The sequence below is a fragment of the Amphiprion ocellaris genome, chromosome 9, assembly GCF_022539595.1.
Source record: "Amphiprion ocellaris isolate individual 3 ecotype Okinawa chromosome 9, ASM2253959v1, whole genome shotgun sequence".
Taxonomy (NCBI): Eukaryota; Metazoa; Chordata; class Actinopteri; family Pomacentridae; genus Amphiprion; species Amphiprion ocellaris.
This window is the reverse complement of record NC_072774.1, coordinates 4,652,793-4,671,562: the sequence shown is the minus strand read 5'-3', so window position 1 is coordinate 4,671,562 and position 18,770 is coordinate 4,652,793. Positions and strand designations below refer to the sequence as shown.

The following is an 18,770-nucleotide window of genomic DNA, read 5'->3' as shown; positions in this document are numbered from 1 at the left end:
ATAAATATAAAATCTAAACCTAATAAATCTAACAATTGAAACAATCTAGATGCGCTGAGGAAGAAGAACGTTATAAAGGCATGAAAATAGTTTCAGCAATATTGCACAGGTGATCTATGAATTTTGAAATTATGCAAATATATAAAATATATGAAATATTATGTCATACATTGTAGTTTTAGAGTAGTTCATCTTTGGCATACCAGTGCAGTACGTGCTAATAATACACTACAGTTCAAAAGTTTAGGGTCATCCAGACAATTTCATGTTTTCCATGAAAATTTCCTCTTTTATCCATGTGCTAACATAACTGCACAAGGGTTTTCTAATCATCAATGAGCCTTTCAACACCATTAACTAACACAATGTAGCATTAGAACACAGGAGTGATGGTTGCTGGAAATGTTCCTCTGTACCTCTATGGAGATATTCTATTAAAATTTTGAGATCAGAAATCAGAGGATGTTAACCCGTCCTGCTCGTCACTGCTGCACTGATTGCTTTTCTGTTTATCTAAATCAATTGCAAGCGAAATAGTCATGCAGACGTGATGCAGACCTTCAAGTAAACATATGAGGTGATGCAACAACTTACAAAATGCAGAATATTACATAAAAGTGTTGAGTTATTGGGTTGACGCCTTAGTTTAACTTCTAGTTTCTGGCTTAGTTTCACTTTTGTCACCTTTAAGGATAAAAAAAAAAACAACTTCAGTTTCCCATCTGCATGAATCTAGATTCAACCAGAGACCTCATGTGATTTAGAACTTGTCTCCTATCTTGCACGGAATTAGCGAAATCAATGTTTTCCTCAAGTTTACTGCAGATTTGATACGAACAAGCCTGTGCGAGTGGCAAAACATTCCTCGATGCGAGTCAACCAATTAATCATTCTTTAAGATTTCACTCCTCTGATGAATTTGCGCTTTTTGTGAATGGGTTTCCATTCTGTGTAGCAAAATTAGCATTCTGAATCTGCACCAAAATGATCCAAATTTTCATTTATAGCTGGCAGAAAGAGGCAGAAGAAAGGTGCAGAGAAAACAAAAAAATTGATCTCAAATAACTGAGATGCCAATTCAGGTAGGAATAATATCTTCTAATATCATAAGGTCCTTATGAGGAGAGGAATTCTGTATTTTGTGAAATATAACACGTAATTTGTAGCATGAATTTTAACTTTGTAAATTACAAACATGACAGAGTCACACTGATTTAAGGTCACAGACAAGCAGAGTTACCACAGATCTCTACTTGTCCTGTGTGAAAAGCTCTGACTAACTCATTCTGTCATCTTATTTCACTTTTTAATTAAGCTATACGGTGCATAATCTGATTAAAATTTGCAAACGGAAGACTTCACTCCGTTAGATGCACTTTTCCTTCACCATTTTGTGCACTTTTCCTCAGTATACTTGGTATACTTTGGTATACTTGGAATCTGACAACTGAAGCTGTGAGAGTGTGATGAGTGTTTCTCAGGACTGCACACGTTTGTAAAGAGACTCTGGAAAACCCGACATGGTGAAGACATCACCCCCGCTGCAACACACATTTCCCCACAGCCTCCGTCACTGCAGATAAACAGCGCGTCGTGCCGCACTTCTGCTGAGAATTTGCATTGCTTAAAAATGCTTGAGGACACGGCAGCCACGTGGCAAAAACCCAACTTCTCCCTTTGCTCTGCACCTCAACATCAGCCCGGTCGCACTTCTTCTTCTTCCTCTGCTCCACTCACTTTTGATCATGCTCACGTCGTTGGCTCCGTCTCCGATGGCCAGCGTCACGGCCTTCTTGTGCTTCTTGATGAGCTCCACCACCTGAGCTTTCTGCAGCGGCGTCACCCGGCAGCAGATCACGGCTTTGCAGGCGCACGCCGTCGACACGAACTCCGTCTCCATGTCGGCTTCCAGCGCATGGGCCTGAAGACAGACAGCAGAGAGTAAAGTTCAGAAGGAAAATATTAGGAGGCAAAGCTTTGGAGGAAAAGTACTTGAAGAAAAACATCTTGTTGATGCAAATAATATGTTTCTATTAATGTAGCAATCATGGAAATCCACTTCTTTCTACAGCTGATGAACAGAGAGAAAAACTGAGTTTGTAGAGGTTGTAAAAATGTAAATATCTATAATATGTAGAGCCATTTTTTCCAGTATTTGTAGCACCTGTGGGCATGTTCTCTCAATTTTTGTAAAACAAATTCTCAAAACTTCTGTCATTCTGCGTTATGCTGCACAGAAGGCATTTCTCTCTCCTCCTTCATGGTTGTTCTGTTTCCAGGTGCAGGACTTTATATTGTAGTGAAAAATTGACCAATAATGAGGAAAAATGTGCAAAAAAATGTGAGTGTGAGGTTGTGTTGTTCGTACCAGACTGTGACCGTTGATCACCAGAGCAAACTCTCCAGAGATGTTTTCCATGAAGTTGGAGGGAGGACGAGGAAGAGGAGGAGAAGGAGGAAGAGGAGGAGAACACTGCAGCTGTTTTCCTCCTTCTTCTGCTGCTGCTGCTGAATTCTCTCCTTCTTGTCCTTCTTTGAAGCCGTTACTCATAAAGCAGGCCTCCCCCCATCCCTCCGACGCCTCCTCTTTACCTCCATCTCTGCTTCGTGACACCTCGATCATCCGTTGTCTCGCTCTCCTGGAGAAAAACACAAACTCCACATTAGCAGGAGTCATCCTGACAAAACAAAACACAACATGAGGAAGTAGATGAGATATAAGAGACTGGACATAGTAGATTTTTACTTCACCAGTAGTTTTGTTCTGGCTAGAAATGACATGAACAAGTGAAAAACACAGCAAAACATTGTTTTAGAAATGATTTTAATGTTATAAAAGGCTGAATTACCATTTACAAAGGACATTTTTTACAGTTTTAACTTGTTTTCTTATGGTTAACATGTAAATTAATGCACTTTTTCTCATTTTACTGCTATGACTGTAAAATAGCAAAACCTACAGTTAAAACTGCTAAAAATTCATTTTTACAGCTTAGCACACACATTTACATGTTAGTTAAGCCAAAATAATTTTCATACCCATTGCAAATTTTGATTTATAGTGATGTTTTTTATTCAACAAATAGGTTTCTCTTGGCTGGGTTTGACATAAAAATGACAAACTGTTTCTGTGCTTAAACTAAAAATGTCAAGTCTAAAATTATTCATACTATTACTGAGTGCCTGATGTTTTCCTCCACAGTGTGAGTGTTTCCTCTTTTCTCATGATGCTGTTTGTTTTAGACATGACTTACAATTAACATGGTACATACTACAGAACAACACAGTGATACAGAAGCTGCATATTCTCAAAACATTTGCAACAATTTCATGGCATATGACATTTTTGGACATTGATTTTTTTTTTTTTTTAGTAATAGTAGTAAAAACATAGAAGTAGTCAAAATTCATAATTAACATGTCTCTCATAATGTCTTGCCATCTTGTTTTGGTCATTTCCCGCCAAAATAAAGCTATTGGTCAAATAAAAAAATCTTTATAATTTCAAATTTGTCATGCATAATTTTGGGCTTAAGTGTATAATTCTGTACCAACAGAGTCATTGCAGGGCTCCATAGTCTCATTTGTGCATTGAATTAAAAACATCAATATGGGCACAATGAGTTGTTAAATCTTAATTTTTTTTTATTGTTAAGTCTAGGTTTAGGTTGTTTGACTCTAAACTAAACAGTTAACTTCTAACAGTTTTATTGCTAGCCTGTTGAATTATATATTTACACTCTCAAACCAGACAAACTTGAACTATTATCATCAAAAATCCTCGTAATTTGCTAGATTTGTTCACTTTTTGAAGCAAATTACAATTTTAGCCCTCAGTGACTTCATAATTTGCCACTTTTAAGAGGAGGAAGTACATTTGCAGGGCTGTGCATTTAGATATTTGGTGTTTTTTGCCGAGCAGATTAAACTGATTTGAATGGAGCTGCAAAGTGAAAACACAAGTAAAACAGTGGACACTCTGAGATCACACCTGTTCACTGTAATCATGCGTGCAATCCTCAGTTTATTTCTGTCTTATGTTAAAGTCAGTGTGGAGAGAAACTGAAAGATGGATGTCAAACTGTTTTACATTAGTGTTTCAGTAATGGAGTTAAACTATCCAGAAATTAAAATCAATCATATCTAGTCATTGTTACACTGTGACTAGTCAGATTATTTATTCCTGATATTTATAGCTGCATTGAAAACACAGTTGAAGACCTCAGGAATTCAGTTTATCCTAGTTAGAAGATTAGCTGCAGATATCTTGAATTGGAGGGAATTAAAGATATTTAGCCCCAGATATTTGACAAATCAGAATTTAACTATCAAATATTTGAAAGTGGAGCTATAACCAATAACAATTCAGCTGTAAATATCTGAAAGTGGAATTACAACCAGTTTGAATTAAGTTGTAAATATCTGTAATAAGAAATGCACAAAAGAAGTAATTTATCCTGTAAGAATGATGATGTGGGGATCTGAACTGCTCAAATTCAGTTACAACAAGAAAAGCACTCAGTGAGAGCAGCACTCCACCAAGGCTGCTCGGTCGTTGTATGATTTTTCTGACAGGTAAGTCCTGATAAGTCCGCAGTGGTGGATTTGTAGTAGGATCACAATCATGTGATTGTCAGCAGGCTCAGTTCACTTGTTGTCATGGTTACAGTGACACCGTGCTGCTATCTCACAATGATACAGAAATCTTTAACAAATCCGTGGATCCAGACTATAAGCTGCATCACTGCCAAAATCTAATCATTTGGTCCTTGTATCATTTCTGACCTTCACTGAAAATTTCATCCAGATCTGTTAGTCAGTTTTTGAGCAATGTTGCAAGCAGACAGACAGACAGACAGACACAGCAATCATCACATAAATGCGTTTCTCGGCGGAGTAAATATTTATCCAGTCAGACTATTTCATGTTGAAACTGCTCACCATAGATGGACAATCAGTCGTCTATCCAGATAAAAACTGACCTGAGTTCCTGCCGAACGCTCTGCACTGTGTGTCCGCTGATGATGAAGACTTCGGTCATATCGTCCGTCAGCATCTTACAGGAGTAACCGATGTTCACGGCCGTCTCTGGGGGAAACAACGGGGGAAGATGGGTTCAGTTTTTATCTCGTTTAATTTAGCATCGTTGCTGTTTCTGCAGCCACAAGTTGAACCAGATTGTGGTCTCACACTAATGTTTTTTATCTGGGAGGTCAAATTTGTGCTCATTGGCAACTTCGTTGCTCCTTTAAGATGTATTGGAGACTTGTAAACCAGATGTTTGCCAGATGCAGTTTTGTTATTTGAATTTCCATGTTCAAGCACTGATCCGGTTCCTACGCTTGTAGCATCAGGTGGAAACAGGACGGCAGCAATGAATACACATGAGAAGCTGAGGACAGTATAGGTTCGTAATAGTCTGCAAACATCTCAACACAAAGATGCGACTTTGCTTTTGTTAGAATTTTTGCTGATTCTGGTGATTTTTAAAGCTCTCAACCCAAAATCCTGTGGTAGGGTTGAAAGGCATGTCACCTTTTTTGAAAAGAAAATCACTAGAATGACAATTTAAGCCTTAAAAAGAGAAAGAATTGTCAAATTTTCAACCTTTAGGTAGAAGTAATCACGTGTGATGTGCAGTAAAATGAATTGAAAATGCAGTTTGTTTTTTGGGATTTATGGCATTTTAAACACGTCGGTCTGCACATTTCTGAGTTCTTGCTCCTTCTAGTCATGGTTGTTCAGTTTCCACAGAGGTGCAGGATCTTACATTGCAGTAAAAAATAAGCCATAGTGAGACAAAAAAAGAATAGTTCACCCTGTTTGTCTCCAGTGAGAACCCAGATCTTGATGTTGGCCAGAGAGAGGACAGCGATGGTCTCTGGGACGCCTTCCTGCAGCTTGTCCTCTATGGCTGTGGCACCCAGCAGCTAAACACATAGACAGAAAGCTTAAAAACAGGCCATAATAGCTATTTCTGTATTATTATTATTATTATTATTACACATAAAGATCTGACCAAGTGTTCAGTACAGTTATAAAAAGAAAGAAATTCCCCCTGACTAATTAGAGCTTGGACGAAACTCTCAAGGTTCCCCTTTTCACAGCACGATTTTCACTTTCATTAGGCAAGGCAGCGCTAATATTCTCAGAGAAACTGAAAGCGACACATGCAGATTCTCACCATCATGTCCTGCTCGATCTGCTCGTACGCTGCAGCCAGCCGGTCCTCCCTGCAGTCGGTGGCCTTGTCGGCGAAGCGGTGGCTCTCTGACCAGGACTCCCACTCGTCCTCTGATAGATCTCTGTAGGCCAGAGCCAACGTCCGCAAACCGTCCGCTGCATACTCCTGGAAACAAAAATACAGACGCAGAACGTAGCGGGAGTTAATGAGGATGTGCAGAATAAAGGAGAGAAACACCAGCAGGCCTCGGTCTGTTTATTGTATTTAATTATGTCACATCAAATTTACAGTTTTAGGAAGGCAGCTAATATTTGGTAATAATACTAATAATAACTTTATTCAAAGTGCTTTGAAAGTCAAAACATGCAACACAACCAGTCAAGCAAGATATAGAAGACAGGTCAGAGCAGTCAATTAAAATAAATAGTAAAAATTGTAACAAATAAACGAATAATTAGCCAGATTAGAACTCATATCAAACAAGGGAGCTAGGCAGTTTAAAAATTAAAGAAGAAATTAAAGAAAATATATATATATATAACTGTCCAAATACACACTTTTAAATTCCAGATCTTTTAAATTATTATTTGCTTCCCTGCAGAACATCATCACTCCATTAACTGCTCTCAATGAGGAACCATTTCTGTTGTTTCTTGGTAGTTTTTCTCTTCTTTTTCTTGCATTTTGGGGCAATTTTTTCCCCTAATTTGTGCTCGTCTGCTTTGTTTGTTAATCTGCTTCTGGCAGGGAGACCCCAGAGGTGGTTTTTAGAGGCTGAAGCCTCACTGTAATTATGTTTTTCTGTAAATCTATGCAAGCTAAACAGTCTTTTTTTGTGCTTACTCACTCTAATCATTTGCTCATACAGAGACAGTCTTCTAGAATAACATGGGGGTTTGAATACAGTATAATAAGGTTTTAGTGTAATTGTAAAAGCTGGTACAGTTCCTAAAGCTCTGTATTTTTTTGAGTGTGGCAGGTTTTCGTGTGTGAGACTTTTCGTGTTCCAGGTTTGCTAGATGGACTTAGCAATATCTGAGAAGTAAATGGGTGAAAATGTTTTCTCATTAGTGCTCCTAACTTGCAGCAAGATGCTATGTAATCACATGCAAACACCAACTCTACACTGTAGACGGCAAATGCGTTGTGTACGCATTACACCTACACAATATATCGCACTAGCATCGTTTTCGTAGAGTGTGCAGACGCTATATTGCAGAAAGATCGATGTGAATTAAGACAAATTAACTCACACACATCTGACATTTGTTGCTGCATGAGAAATCTCAGTCATTTACTCTGACTTAACTCTCATGTCGTCCTGCGGGTCAAAAGTGACCCGTTTGAAAAGGTGGAAAAAAAACCTATATTTTCACAGTGAAACTTCTGATGTCCACATTTTCAACATTTTTGGGAAATTTTTGAACGTTTTTTGAAGAAAACAAATGTTAAAAATGTTTCTTAAGAACATTCACAAAAAAATCTGTGTTCTTAAGAATATATTAGAAGTTTTACTGATATATATGGAATCACTTCAGATATTTTTAGGATGTTTTGGAAGATTTTTACTCATTTTTTGAAAATATTTCCAAGAGTTTTCTTGCCAAATTTGGGTTTGTTTGGTTTTTTTTTTTAAATAAAACTTTTAAGGGAAACTTTTAAGGAATTATTGGAATTTTGTTCCTGAAGGTTTTGCAAATTTTCAGAAATTTGGGGAATTTTTTGCTGAATTTTTGGATTTTTTTCAGACAAGGAAACAATATTTTTTGGTGCCCGGAAATGAGGACAACAGGAGGGTTAAGGATGCTTGGAGTTTTTATTAACTTTATTTAAAAGACAGAAAATCTGAACAATAATATCGATCTCATTTGCAATATTACTTTTCTCAGTCTCAGTTTGTGCAATTACACTTTCAGCATCATGGTGAATATTTCATAATCTTGTGTGACGTTTCTTTACTACCAGTGCCAGTATTTTTTATTATTGTTTTTATTCTAGCTCATTTTTATTTTAAGTAGTGTATTGTACTTATATTTCATTGCTTTTGTACAAGGCATTGAATTTCTCATGTTATGCAATTTTGCTTCTCTGAGCAGTATCTGCCAGAAGAGCTTCCTTTGGAATTAATACAGTTTTATGTTATCTTCTCTGGAGCTAAATAATGTCTGTCTGACTGTACGTGATCAGGAGGAAGTAGGTTAGAGGACATGTGCAGTGTTAGAGAGCAGAGCCACCAGATGGCGATACAGCTCCGTCCATCCCAGAGTGTTTTCAGGTCAGTGCTGTGTTTCTTACATTGAGGTGGTCTGAGGTGATAGCCATCAGTTCCTGGTTACAGGGGTGGAGTCTGTCCAGCAGCACAGTGTCGGCTCCTTTACAGTACAGACGGATCCGACCCTCGGGGTTACGTACTGACGGGAAGAACAGAGTTTTATGAAGACAAAATACTCTCAGGGCTCCATGCAACTCTTCATCTTCTATAAATATGACTACAGTGTGATACATGAGTCTACAGAGTCTCCTAGTGTCAGAGTTCTGCTGCTGCACTTAACTTGTAGCTCAGTTGAGTTATTTAGGCTCCTTTCAGCAACTTACAAGAAGATAAATCACAGAAAAACTAACTGAGGGATAAAATAAACCCCTGACTAACAGCTAATATGCAGTCAACTTGTGTTTATCCTGGTATAAGCACATATTTCTAAGTTAACCCTCTGAACTCCAAGCAGTCTCTAGGTTTTCTATTTGCTCCTGTCACATTTTTCACTCACTGTGGGCTTGTTTTTCACTAAAATATACAGTCCTGCACCTCGATGGAAACAGAACAACTATGACTAGAAGGAGAGAACTCAGAAATATATTCTGTGCAGTATCACACTGTTATAATGTCATAAATTGCTGAAATCAATCTAACATTTCTTTATTTATTTCACAAAATATAAGAAAAACTGGAATCAGCATGTAGTGTTTTTACCAAATGACTACAGGTGTTACCAGCATTAGAAAAAAAAGACTCTATATGCTGTAAATGTTTAACTATTTTCTATTGTTTTTGCTCCAGGTAAACACAGCCTGCACTTCAGCCCAATGTTCATTGATTTTATTTATTTGTTTATTTTTTAGTCATTTATGGCTTCTCAGTCAGAATTTTAGTTTGTGAGAGAGAAATGTCTTCTGTGCAGAATAACACAGTTATAATGTCATAAATCATAAAAAAAAAACTAAAGTTTATTTTTTATTACATATTTTGTAGTCTATATCAGCATGCTAAACATAAACAAGTGCCCACAGGTGTTACCAATACAACGAAAAAATGTTGATTCATGTACCAATATTAGATATTTAACTGCTTGTATTTTTATTTTGTTTAAACACTGCCTGCAGTTCAGCCAAAAATAATAGAATCTTTCGCGCTTGATCGTTGATCGTAGCAGATCCTCTTAAGGCTGATCAGCTGCATGAAGGCCATAGTATAATGTTAGAGTGTATGTTGTACAGTAGTATAGTATGTTATCGTACAGTATGTTATTGTATAATATGTTACAGTATAATATCTTGTAGTATAGTATGCTATCGTATAGTCACCTTTGTTTGGTTGAACTAAACAGATTTTAAGGGTTTTATTCTGTTTTTACACATACTTTTGTTGATGCCCATCTTATAGCACAGCACCTTGGTCAACTCAGGTAGCAATTAATCATCCTATAATAATAAGTAATCTAGATTTGATTGAAGTTATCATGAGTATGGGTCGGTAAATTCTTTGGATGGCAGAAAATGAAAACTAAAATGGAAAGAATGTTCAATCTAAGTAAGTAAACTTGGAAAAAGACATTTTTTCTGCAGCCTCAGTCTGTTTTTTCCTACTGTACTACTTCAAATTGAATATCTACAAACTCTGACGTGTCCTCACCGATGACGGACATCCTCTTGCGTATGTTGTTGAAGTCCAGGATGGCGAGCAGCGAATAGGTGACGGTTCGTCCCATCTCCGTGGTTGTTATCGTCCCGGGCGTTCTGGAGCGAAACACGAAGCCGAAGTTTCTTGCTGCCGTCACCAGAGCGCCTTCATCTGGAGACTGAGCTTTATAGAGCAGCTCTCCTGTAGAAACACGATAAATAACAGTCAGAAGATAAAAAGAAGAAGTGTTTTAGTGTCTTTGCGTCTGTTTTTGTAAAACTCGCCTTCACTCTTCTCCTCACTCATGACGGTGTGGCAGAGAGACAGCAGCCGGAAAAACTCGTGAGTGTGCGAATCTCCGACTTTAACCGACTCCAGCAGCTTGTCGTCATAGAAACAGAAGTCGGGGTCAGCCAGCGGGTTGAAGGGGATGAAGTCCAGCCTCTGATGGAGAACAGTACGTCATAGGACTGTCAAAACACACCATAAACTACATTCATATGTGTATTTTTGGACTTAGAAAAGTGAAAAAATACCTTTGGCTGTTCTCCCAGCGGGTCTGTAGCTTCACCTGGCAGGAAAACAAACACCGGATGTGTAAAAATCTGATGTGATGAGGATATTTTTGTATTTGTGAGTGTGTTTTGGTGCACCAACCATAAGTCTGTCCATTGATGGAGCACTTGTTGAAGCTCATGATGTTCTGAGTTAAAGTTCCAGTCTTGTCACTGAAGATGTATTCAACCTAAAGGAAACAAATCAAATGTTAACACTACATATAAAGTTAAACCAACAGAAAGAAAAATCTAAGGGTTAAAAAAATTAACTAAAGCAATTGATTTTGGATAATGCTCAATTGCGGACACTATGGACATGTAGTTGTTGTCAAACCACTTTTCTACTCCACTTGGTGGACTCCACAGTAAGTTGTACCGACATATTCTGCACATGCATACTACTGCATTTGTAGCATTGTTTCTTTGGTCTGCGTATGGATTTGTGGAAATCTTGACCTAAATTTCCACGCAGACTTCTGCAGCCTATTTGCAGAAACTATAACTCTGATATAACCCCCATGCAAGGGTCTGTGAGTTCCCAAATTCAGCTCAGTTCTACTTGTCTATCAGCATCTAAAGTATCAACAAAGAATGTAAATAGTCCAAAAATGCCAAAAAATGAGTAAAAACATGCCTGTTATAGCTCATAATTTCTAAATTTGTACTCGTTATCACTGACAAATCATCTTTTACAGGAAGCAGGTCAGATTAAACAGATTTTTACCTTAATGTTATGTCCTTTTACAACAAATATTCCATTGTTTTTGTTGCAGAAAGTATAAACTGGCCAAATTTGTGTCTGTGAAGTGGCTACACTACAAGGGTCTGCATGGTTGGCAGTACTGTTCATGTGTGGAGCAGAGTTTTCCAAACAGGCTTCCAATGGATGAGAAAAGTACCATAATGACAACTGTGTGTGTGCATCTGCAAAAAGGAGTACAATCAAGTTCTTAACACTGTCCTCATACAGACCATAATTTACAGTCCAACATGATTCTGTATGTGGACTTTATGTGTACAGTAAGAAACAAGTGGCTCCATCATTAAGTTACTCCAGAATTACCTCTAAGATTATTGGAAATGCATTTTAAAGGAATTTAAATTAACTAAACATCGCAAATAAATGGACAGACGGATGGACGGATGGACGGACAGATGGACGGATGGATGGATGGATGGATGGACGGACTGATGGACAGATGGATGGTTGGTTGGACGGACGGACGGATGGATGGTTGGACGAACTCATGGATGGATGAATGGATGGGCAGATGGACGGACAAATGGATAGATGGACGGACAGACAGATGGATGGACGAACGTATGAACGGACAGGTGGATTATCACCCAGTGACTGAGTATACATGGAGTAAGGTCACCCACAGACAGAGTATAGATGGAGTATAGTCACCCACAGACAGAGTATAGATGGAGTATAGTCACCCACAGACAGAGTATAGATGGAGTATGGTCACCCACAGACAGAGTATAGATGGAGTATGGTCTCCCACAGACAGAGTATAGATGGAGTATGGTCTCCCACCTGTCCCAGCTCCTCGTTCAGAGTGGTGGTTCTGGCCTCAGCTGCTGTGTTACACTGTGAGCAGAACATCTGCTGGTCCCAGTTAATGAAGTAACTGTGACCCAGTCTGATCACCTCCACACTGAAGCACCAACAGGGGAGGAAAAAAACTTCAGTCAGACATTTATGCTGTGGTTTAACATAAAACCACAAAGGCTGTGAGCTCTGAAGTTTCTTATATCTTGATAAAGACAAAAACAGAATTAGTCTTTTATGCCTCATGTACAGCTGGGAGTTATCTTGACACCATAACTGAGCTGTATGTAGACGTGAAGTTGTATAATATGCACTTTTACTTTTTTCTTAATCCATGCATATTTCACAAAGGTGCTTTGGCCAGTCCGTCTGTCCAGTTGCATGGGGTTGTATTATACTTGTTCCTACCTGACGTATAGAGAAATAGGCACCACGGTGTTGAGGATGATGACGTAGGACCAGAAGGAGAGGAAGGCAGAGAACAGGAAGTTGTCCACCGGAGGGTCCCAGGGCAGGTAGCTCTGAAACAGCGAGCCCACCTCTCGCTCCCACACAGCATTTCCCACCGCCAGGATCACACCCATACACACCAGGAAGCCGAAGATCTGACAGAGAGCAAGGGTAGAGTGTTACCCAGCTGCAAAAGTACAAAAAAATCTGGAAATGTTTGTGTAAAAAGGCCATATTTGCACTGTCAGTATATCCTGTGTTTTAGTCTCACAATGCTATTGTATTGAGGCATAAACTCACGCAACCAAGTAAATAAAATAGCTTAAATATGTTTGCAGGATTTTTGGAAGGTCTGGACTATGTACATATTTAGGTATGTTACTAGCTTATGTCTGAGTTGCAGTATCTACAAATCTGTTAGTCAAAATAGCACCTGAGATGATAGAAATTCACCAAAAATGTACTGTTTGCAACAAATCCTCAAAGTACCCCCCCTAAACTTCTGTGCTCAATTACACAACTCAGCAGCCATTAATGACTCAGCTGCTGAAAGATACAGAAAAATACATCCAAAATTTACCTTTGGTGCAAAATTCTGTAAAGAAACAAACCAAAAAAATTGCTCTCCTAGTAACAGCTGAGAAACCATAAATGACTCAGCTCTGATATGCAGGTGATAAAAAAAAATCAGATACTCCTCTGCTGAACTGCAGGCAGTGTTTATACAGAGAAGAAAACAAGGAAACTAATTAAACAACATGTTTAGTCACCATTTTCCCCCCAGTATTGGTAACACCTGTTGGTACTTGGAAAAATGTTGTACATGTTAGTTCCACTTTTTAATTTTTTTTTGAAAAAAAAAATAAACAATGAAATACAACTTGTTTTTTTCTCTTTTATGACTGATAAAGATTTTAACTGGGTGCAGAATTTTATAATGTAGTGAAAAATGAGGCCAAGATGAAGGAAAATGTGACAGGAGCAAAAAATGCCCAGAAACTGCTTGGAGATAATGGGGTTCATTGTTGAAAATTCATTAAAATAGGACTGTTTCACGGTTACTGGATGAGATATATCCTGTTATGAGACGACACAAAGAATCAACGCTTGGTGCAAATACTGATATTCTGCTCGTAACTTGGGTCTTTGTTGCAATATTATGAAATTTCACAAAATTTGCAGTTGCCAGAGCTTAATATATATAAAAAAATCTATCTTACATTTGAATGTGTGGTCATCTAATCCCAAATTTAGAATCAAACAGATACATGAAACTGAATTCAAAGCGCTGAGCTCATGTCCAGAAATAGTTGTGAGCCATGAAAGTGAGAGGTTTGGGGCGTCCTACCCAGAGGACCAGCGTGTTCATCAGCCGATCGATGCTCGTTCGCTTAAACTTGGTGCGACCGCTGTTCTGCATGAGCTTCGTATCTGGACCTGTGGTGGAAAAACAGGATGAGACCAACTCGTTAGACCCATCAAATACATGAATTCACATGCAAAAACACTCAAACACACACACCTGCGAAGATGACCAGGCCGTAGCAGGCCTCGGTGTTGCGCAGGACGCATCCTCTCAGCAGCATGTTCTGGTTGGTCAGGGTGTACTTCTTGTCTCTCCAGTACAGAGTCCCGCAGAAACGATCCAGCTTGTTGTTGGGAGGCTCACACACAACCTCGCCTGCACACAAACACACACAAATCAGCTACTATGCCATGCACAAAATCCAATTACTGCATATTTTCCAAGCGGGATGATCTACAGTTAAATGAATCATCATCATCATGGCACCTAAATGCGCACGTACAGGTGTGCTGCAAAATCTACATATCTGGAAGAGAAGAGAAGTAGCACTAGAGACTTTAAAAATGCAGCAAAAATGAACCGTACACAACAGATTCAGTAAAAAATGACCCCTTTAGCAGACCCACAAACTGTAAGAAGACAATGATCCTTGGATTTTCAACTTTCTGACGGTCAGTGAACTAATGAAATGCGGTTCTGTCAGGAAAATTTCCCAAATTTAAGCTTAAAACTGATATTTTTTCATCAAAAACTCACTTTTTTCCTAAAAATCCTCTCGAAAAATGCACCATTTACAGGGTCACGTGATTCGGCTGAACTGCAGGCAGTGTTTACACAGAGCTAAAAGCCTCTTTTCAACCTCATCTGCACACAAACACACATAATTTAAACCACTATATCGTCACACCAAATCCAATTACTGCACATTTTCCAAGCAAGTTGATCTACAGATGAATTAATCATCCTCATGTCACCTAAATGCACGTGTACAGGCAGAAACACACATCTTTTGTAAGTCGATATGACGCCAAGTGTGTGCTGCAATCTCTACTTATCTGGAAGACAGTCAAAGTAGCACCTGAGACTTTAAAAAAAATCACCAAAAATTTTACCAGGTGCAACAGATTGTGCAAATATAAGAAGCCATAAACTGTAACAAAAGAAAATATCATCAGAATTCCAATTTTCTGACAGTCAGTGAACTAATCAAGTGTGGTTCTGTCAGGAAAATTTAACAAATTTAAGCTTAAAATCATGATATTTGAACCAAAAATCTTTTTTTTTTTGCATATCCTTTTGAAAAATTCACCAAATATGAAACCACTGCACAGTCACGTGATTCGGTTGAACTGCAGGCAGTGTGTACACAGAGCTAAAAGCCTTTCCTCAACTTAACCTGCACACAAACACACATAAATCTGTTGCTGTATCGTGGACAAAATCCAATTACAGCATATTTTCAGGTAAATTGATCTACGGATGAATTAATCATCCTCATGGCACCGAAATGCACACGTACAGGCAGAAAGACACATCGTTTGTAAGCCGATATGAGGCAGAGTGTGGGCTGATTTGCTGCAGTAATGCATTTTCCTGATCAGGTGAGCATTGTGTGGGCGTGCTGTGCTGACGCCGAGGTCTTTGCTGGTGTGTTCTAGTGGGCGTTGGGTGACAGGCTGCCATTCAGAGGAGGACGGAAAGTGAGTGGTGTGTTTTTGCATCGTTAATGTGCAAGGGTGTGAAGGAGAAAAAAAACACTCTGTCGCAAAACGAAAAAGCGTCGACCTTTACACAGAAACCGAGAATTCAAATCTCACCGTCGAACGAAGCCAAGTTGTTCTGGTCTCCCAGTTCAGATGTCACCGAGACAGACTGGCGCACCTTCATGTTGGTCTCTCTGCAAGATAACACAGCGGATTGGATGTTGTGTTGCTTGTGCAGATGTGTAGACGTGGAGGCGTGTTGTGTTTACTGACCCGTCCAGCTCGGCTGTCTCGATGTAACAGAGACCGTGAGGTTCGCTGCTGGACAACAGGAGCAGGTCAGCCTGAAAGCAGATCCAACGGCTAAAGTTAGCATCTGCAGCATGACGACAGAGTCAGAAAATCACCAATGACACGGTGGAGATGAATCTAATACTGCTTCAAGCAAACATTTAAAATCCTGAACAAGATGCAGCTCACTGTTGTTGTTGTTGTTGTTTGGTGGATACAAAGGAAATGATCACACCACTGTGCAATATCACTTAAATGTCAAATGACTCAGAACTGTATCACCTTACAGTAAGTGCACCACAGAAAAGTGTTTGCTCTTTTGTAGAACTGAAAACTAACAGTTTAGATCTGATACAATGCAGGCCCCAGAGCACTAAAAGCACTTCATGATTGTTTTGTCCATACGAATGTCCAGCTTTATTTTTGTTGACAGACTCAATCCTCCCCAGCATGGAGGATGCAGAGATGTTCTACAATTCTTCTATTTTTTTGTTAAATTCAAGTCAGGCTACATATTTCAAGGTCAAGATCAAGGTCAAGAATCTTTATTGTCATTCTGCAATTAGTTTTCCCCAGTCAAATTTAGTTGGTAGTACCGGCTTAAAAGTCAGCATTAAAAGACATAGACAGTAAAACATAGAGTGCATTAACAAATAGTAAAAATACGTTAAAAGAAAGAAAATATATATGCAACAGACTGATGAAAGTGCAGCGCTGCAAGGTGCAGTTGAAGTTCCATCACATCTGTGAAGTTCGGTTCGAACGGGATGAAACGGCAAACCTGTAAATGAGTGATGAGCAGGTTCACATGTCGCAAAGGAATCTAAACTGTGTGACCTTTAGAGTAGCCGCGTTATTCCTGAGTTGAACAGGATTCAACAAAGATGTTCTGCTGGGTTCAAGTCAGGAAACATACTCGTCCAGGTCGTAGTTTCTTGTGTGATTTAGTTCTTTGAATTGTTCTGCTGGAATATTCTTCTTCTTCCAGCTTCTTGTCAGCCAGTATTTTGGTTTATCCACAGACATTCATCTATAAATGTCGTCTCCACAACACCTTTTCTATCATCATACTTCCACCTCCATGCTTCACTGTCAGGACTATGCATCCACTGTGGTAGTCCTGGTCACCAAACATGCTGGACTCCATCTGAGAACAACTAATTTATCTAAAATATTCTCCCATCATTCATCAGGATTCTTGTCATGTTTGTAGCAAGGTTTAGTGTTGTAGTTTTGTATCAAAAAGTAAGCAACAGCTTTGTGCTTGCCCTCCGTCTAAAGAGGTTGATGTTCTCAAGTGTCCTTCACACTGTCTGAACTTCACAGAAACTCCGATTTCCACTGATAACTCCTGTACCAAGTCTGAATCAGTCTGTTTTTCACAGCTGGATTGTGAAAGTAGTTCACTGTCTGTGGAGTCATTTTAAGAGGACGATCACTGCAGCCCTGATTAGTGCTACTATGACTCCTTCTATACCTCCTGATTACTGCTGACGCTACTTTACTGATTTTTAGATGATCTTCCTGTATTGTTTTTCATCTTTGCAAAGTCTCACAATCTGATTTTTCAGTTCCTCTGTTCAATTCTTTTCCACGTGGAGCCATGATGCAGACATAGACGCAGCTCATAGGTTCAAAACTGAGAAAGTTCTGCTGTCCACAGCTCATTTTAGAACAACATTCATGCAGCTGGACTGACTGGAAATCACAGGTGGACTCAGTTTCATTGATTAAAGCTGGAATTATTTTTTTTGTTTCTACTTTGGAATCAGAATGTATTTTCAATATAGTTTTTATCAAGTTTTTTTCATTTTGGTTGTCCATGAGAGTAAACACTATTGTTCAAGCTGGATGGAATTATAGAGAGGTGATAATATTTTGAATCATTTTACATTTAAATAATGTTGCACAGAGCTGTACTCACTTCTGTAAATGCTATAATTAGAACAACACCTGCACTTATCCCTGAATGTGTTTGTACATTCATGTCTCACACTTACTGCCACAAACTGGTTGTTTTCCAGTTTAATGATATCTCCCACTCGAACGTTCATCCACTTCTCATTCTGTAGCCTGCAACAGCAAATAGAAGGGAAACAGCAGGATGAAATTACTGTGATTTAAGAAAAAAACTGTGTTTAACCCTCCTGTTGTCTTCATTTACGACCACCAAAAAATACTGTTTCCTTGTCTGACAAAAATCCAAAAAATTTGAAAAAAAAAATTCCCCAAATTTCTGAAAATTTGTCAAACCTTCAGGAAGAAAATTCCAATAATTCCTTAAAAGTTTCCCTTAAAAGTTTTATTTTTAAAAAATCCCCCAAATTTGGAAAGAAAATTCTTGTAAATATTTTCAAAAAATGAGTAAAAATCTTCAAAAAAAATCCTAAAAATATCTAAAGTGATTCCATATATAGCAGTAAAACTTCTAATATTTTCTTAAGAACATTCACATAAAAATCAACCAAAATCCAGCGAAATTCGCTGGATTTTGGTTGATTTTTCTGTGAATGTTCTTAAGAAACATTGTTAACGTTTCTTTTTTTCCCACCAAAAAATGTTCAAAGATTTCCCAAAAATGTTGAAAATGTGGACATCAGAAGTTTCACTGTGGAAATATATATTTTTTCCCATATTTTCAGACTTTAAAATGGGTCAATTTTGACACGCAGGACGACGCGAGGGTTAAATAAGGGGAAGTTTAAGTTGTCGGCCGTAAAGACTCACGAGCCACGGATGAGGACCTGAGACTGACGGTTGTTCACTTGGTTGTCGCTCTTGTGACGAAACTGCAGGCGACAAAGATCAGCGTTAGGTTTTATT

General features: G+C 38.6%; 1 protein-coding gene across 2 annotated transcripts in view; it reads right to left on the bottom strand.

Moving 5' to 3' along the window:
• Positions 1-18,770, bottom strand: part of atp8b2 (ATPase phospholipid transporting 8B2) — a 51,363-nt gene that overhangs the window by 11,324 nt on the left and 21,269 nt on the right. For both annotated transcript variants that reach the window (XM_035944263.2, XM_023261846.3), the window contains 18 exons: positions 18,675-18,736; positions 17,948-18,020; positions 15,930-16,000; positions 15,771-15,850; positions 14,170-14,328; positions 13,996-14,084; positions 12,606-12,802; positions 12,183-12,303; positions 10,740-10,827; positions 10,619-10,653; positions 10,367-10,526; positions 10,095-10,283; positions 8,480-8,595; positions 6,185-6,349; positions 5,819-5,930; positions 4,983-5,088; positions 2,369-2,639; positions 1,738-1,921 (listed from right to left, as the gene is read on the bottom strand). In XM_035944263.2, coding sequence (XP_035800156.2) covers positions 1,738-1,921; positions 2,369-2,639; positions 4,983-5,088; positions 5,819-5,930; positions 6,185-6,349; positions 8,480-8,595; positions 10,095-10,283; positions 10,367-10,526; positions 10,619-10,653; positions 10,740-10,827; positions 12,183-12,303; positions 12,606-12,802; positions 13,996-14,084; positions 14,170-14,328; positions 15,771-15,850; positions 15,930-16,000; positions 17,948-18,020; positions 18,675-18,736 — 2,278 coding nt within the window. The remainder of the gene's footprint in view (positions 1-1,737; positions 1,922-2,368; positions 2,640-4,982; positions 5,089-5,818; positions 5,931-6,184; positions 6,350-8,479; positions 8,596-10,094; positions 10,284-10,366; positions 10,527-10,618; positions 10,654-10,739; positions 10,828-12,182; positions 12,304-12,605; positions 12,803-13,995; positions 14,085-14,169; positions 14,329-15,770; positions 15,851-15,929; positions 16,001-17,947; positions 18,021-18,674; positions 18,737-18,770) is intronic.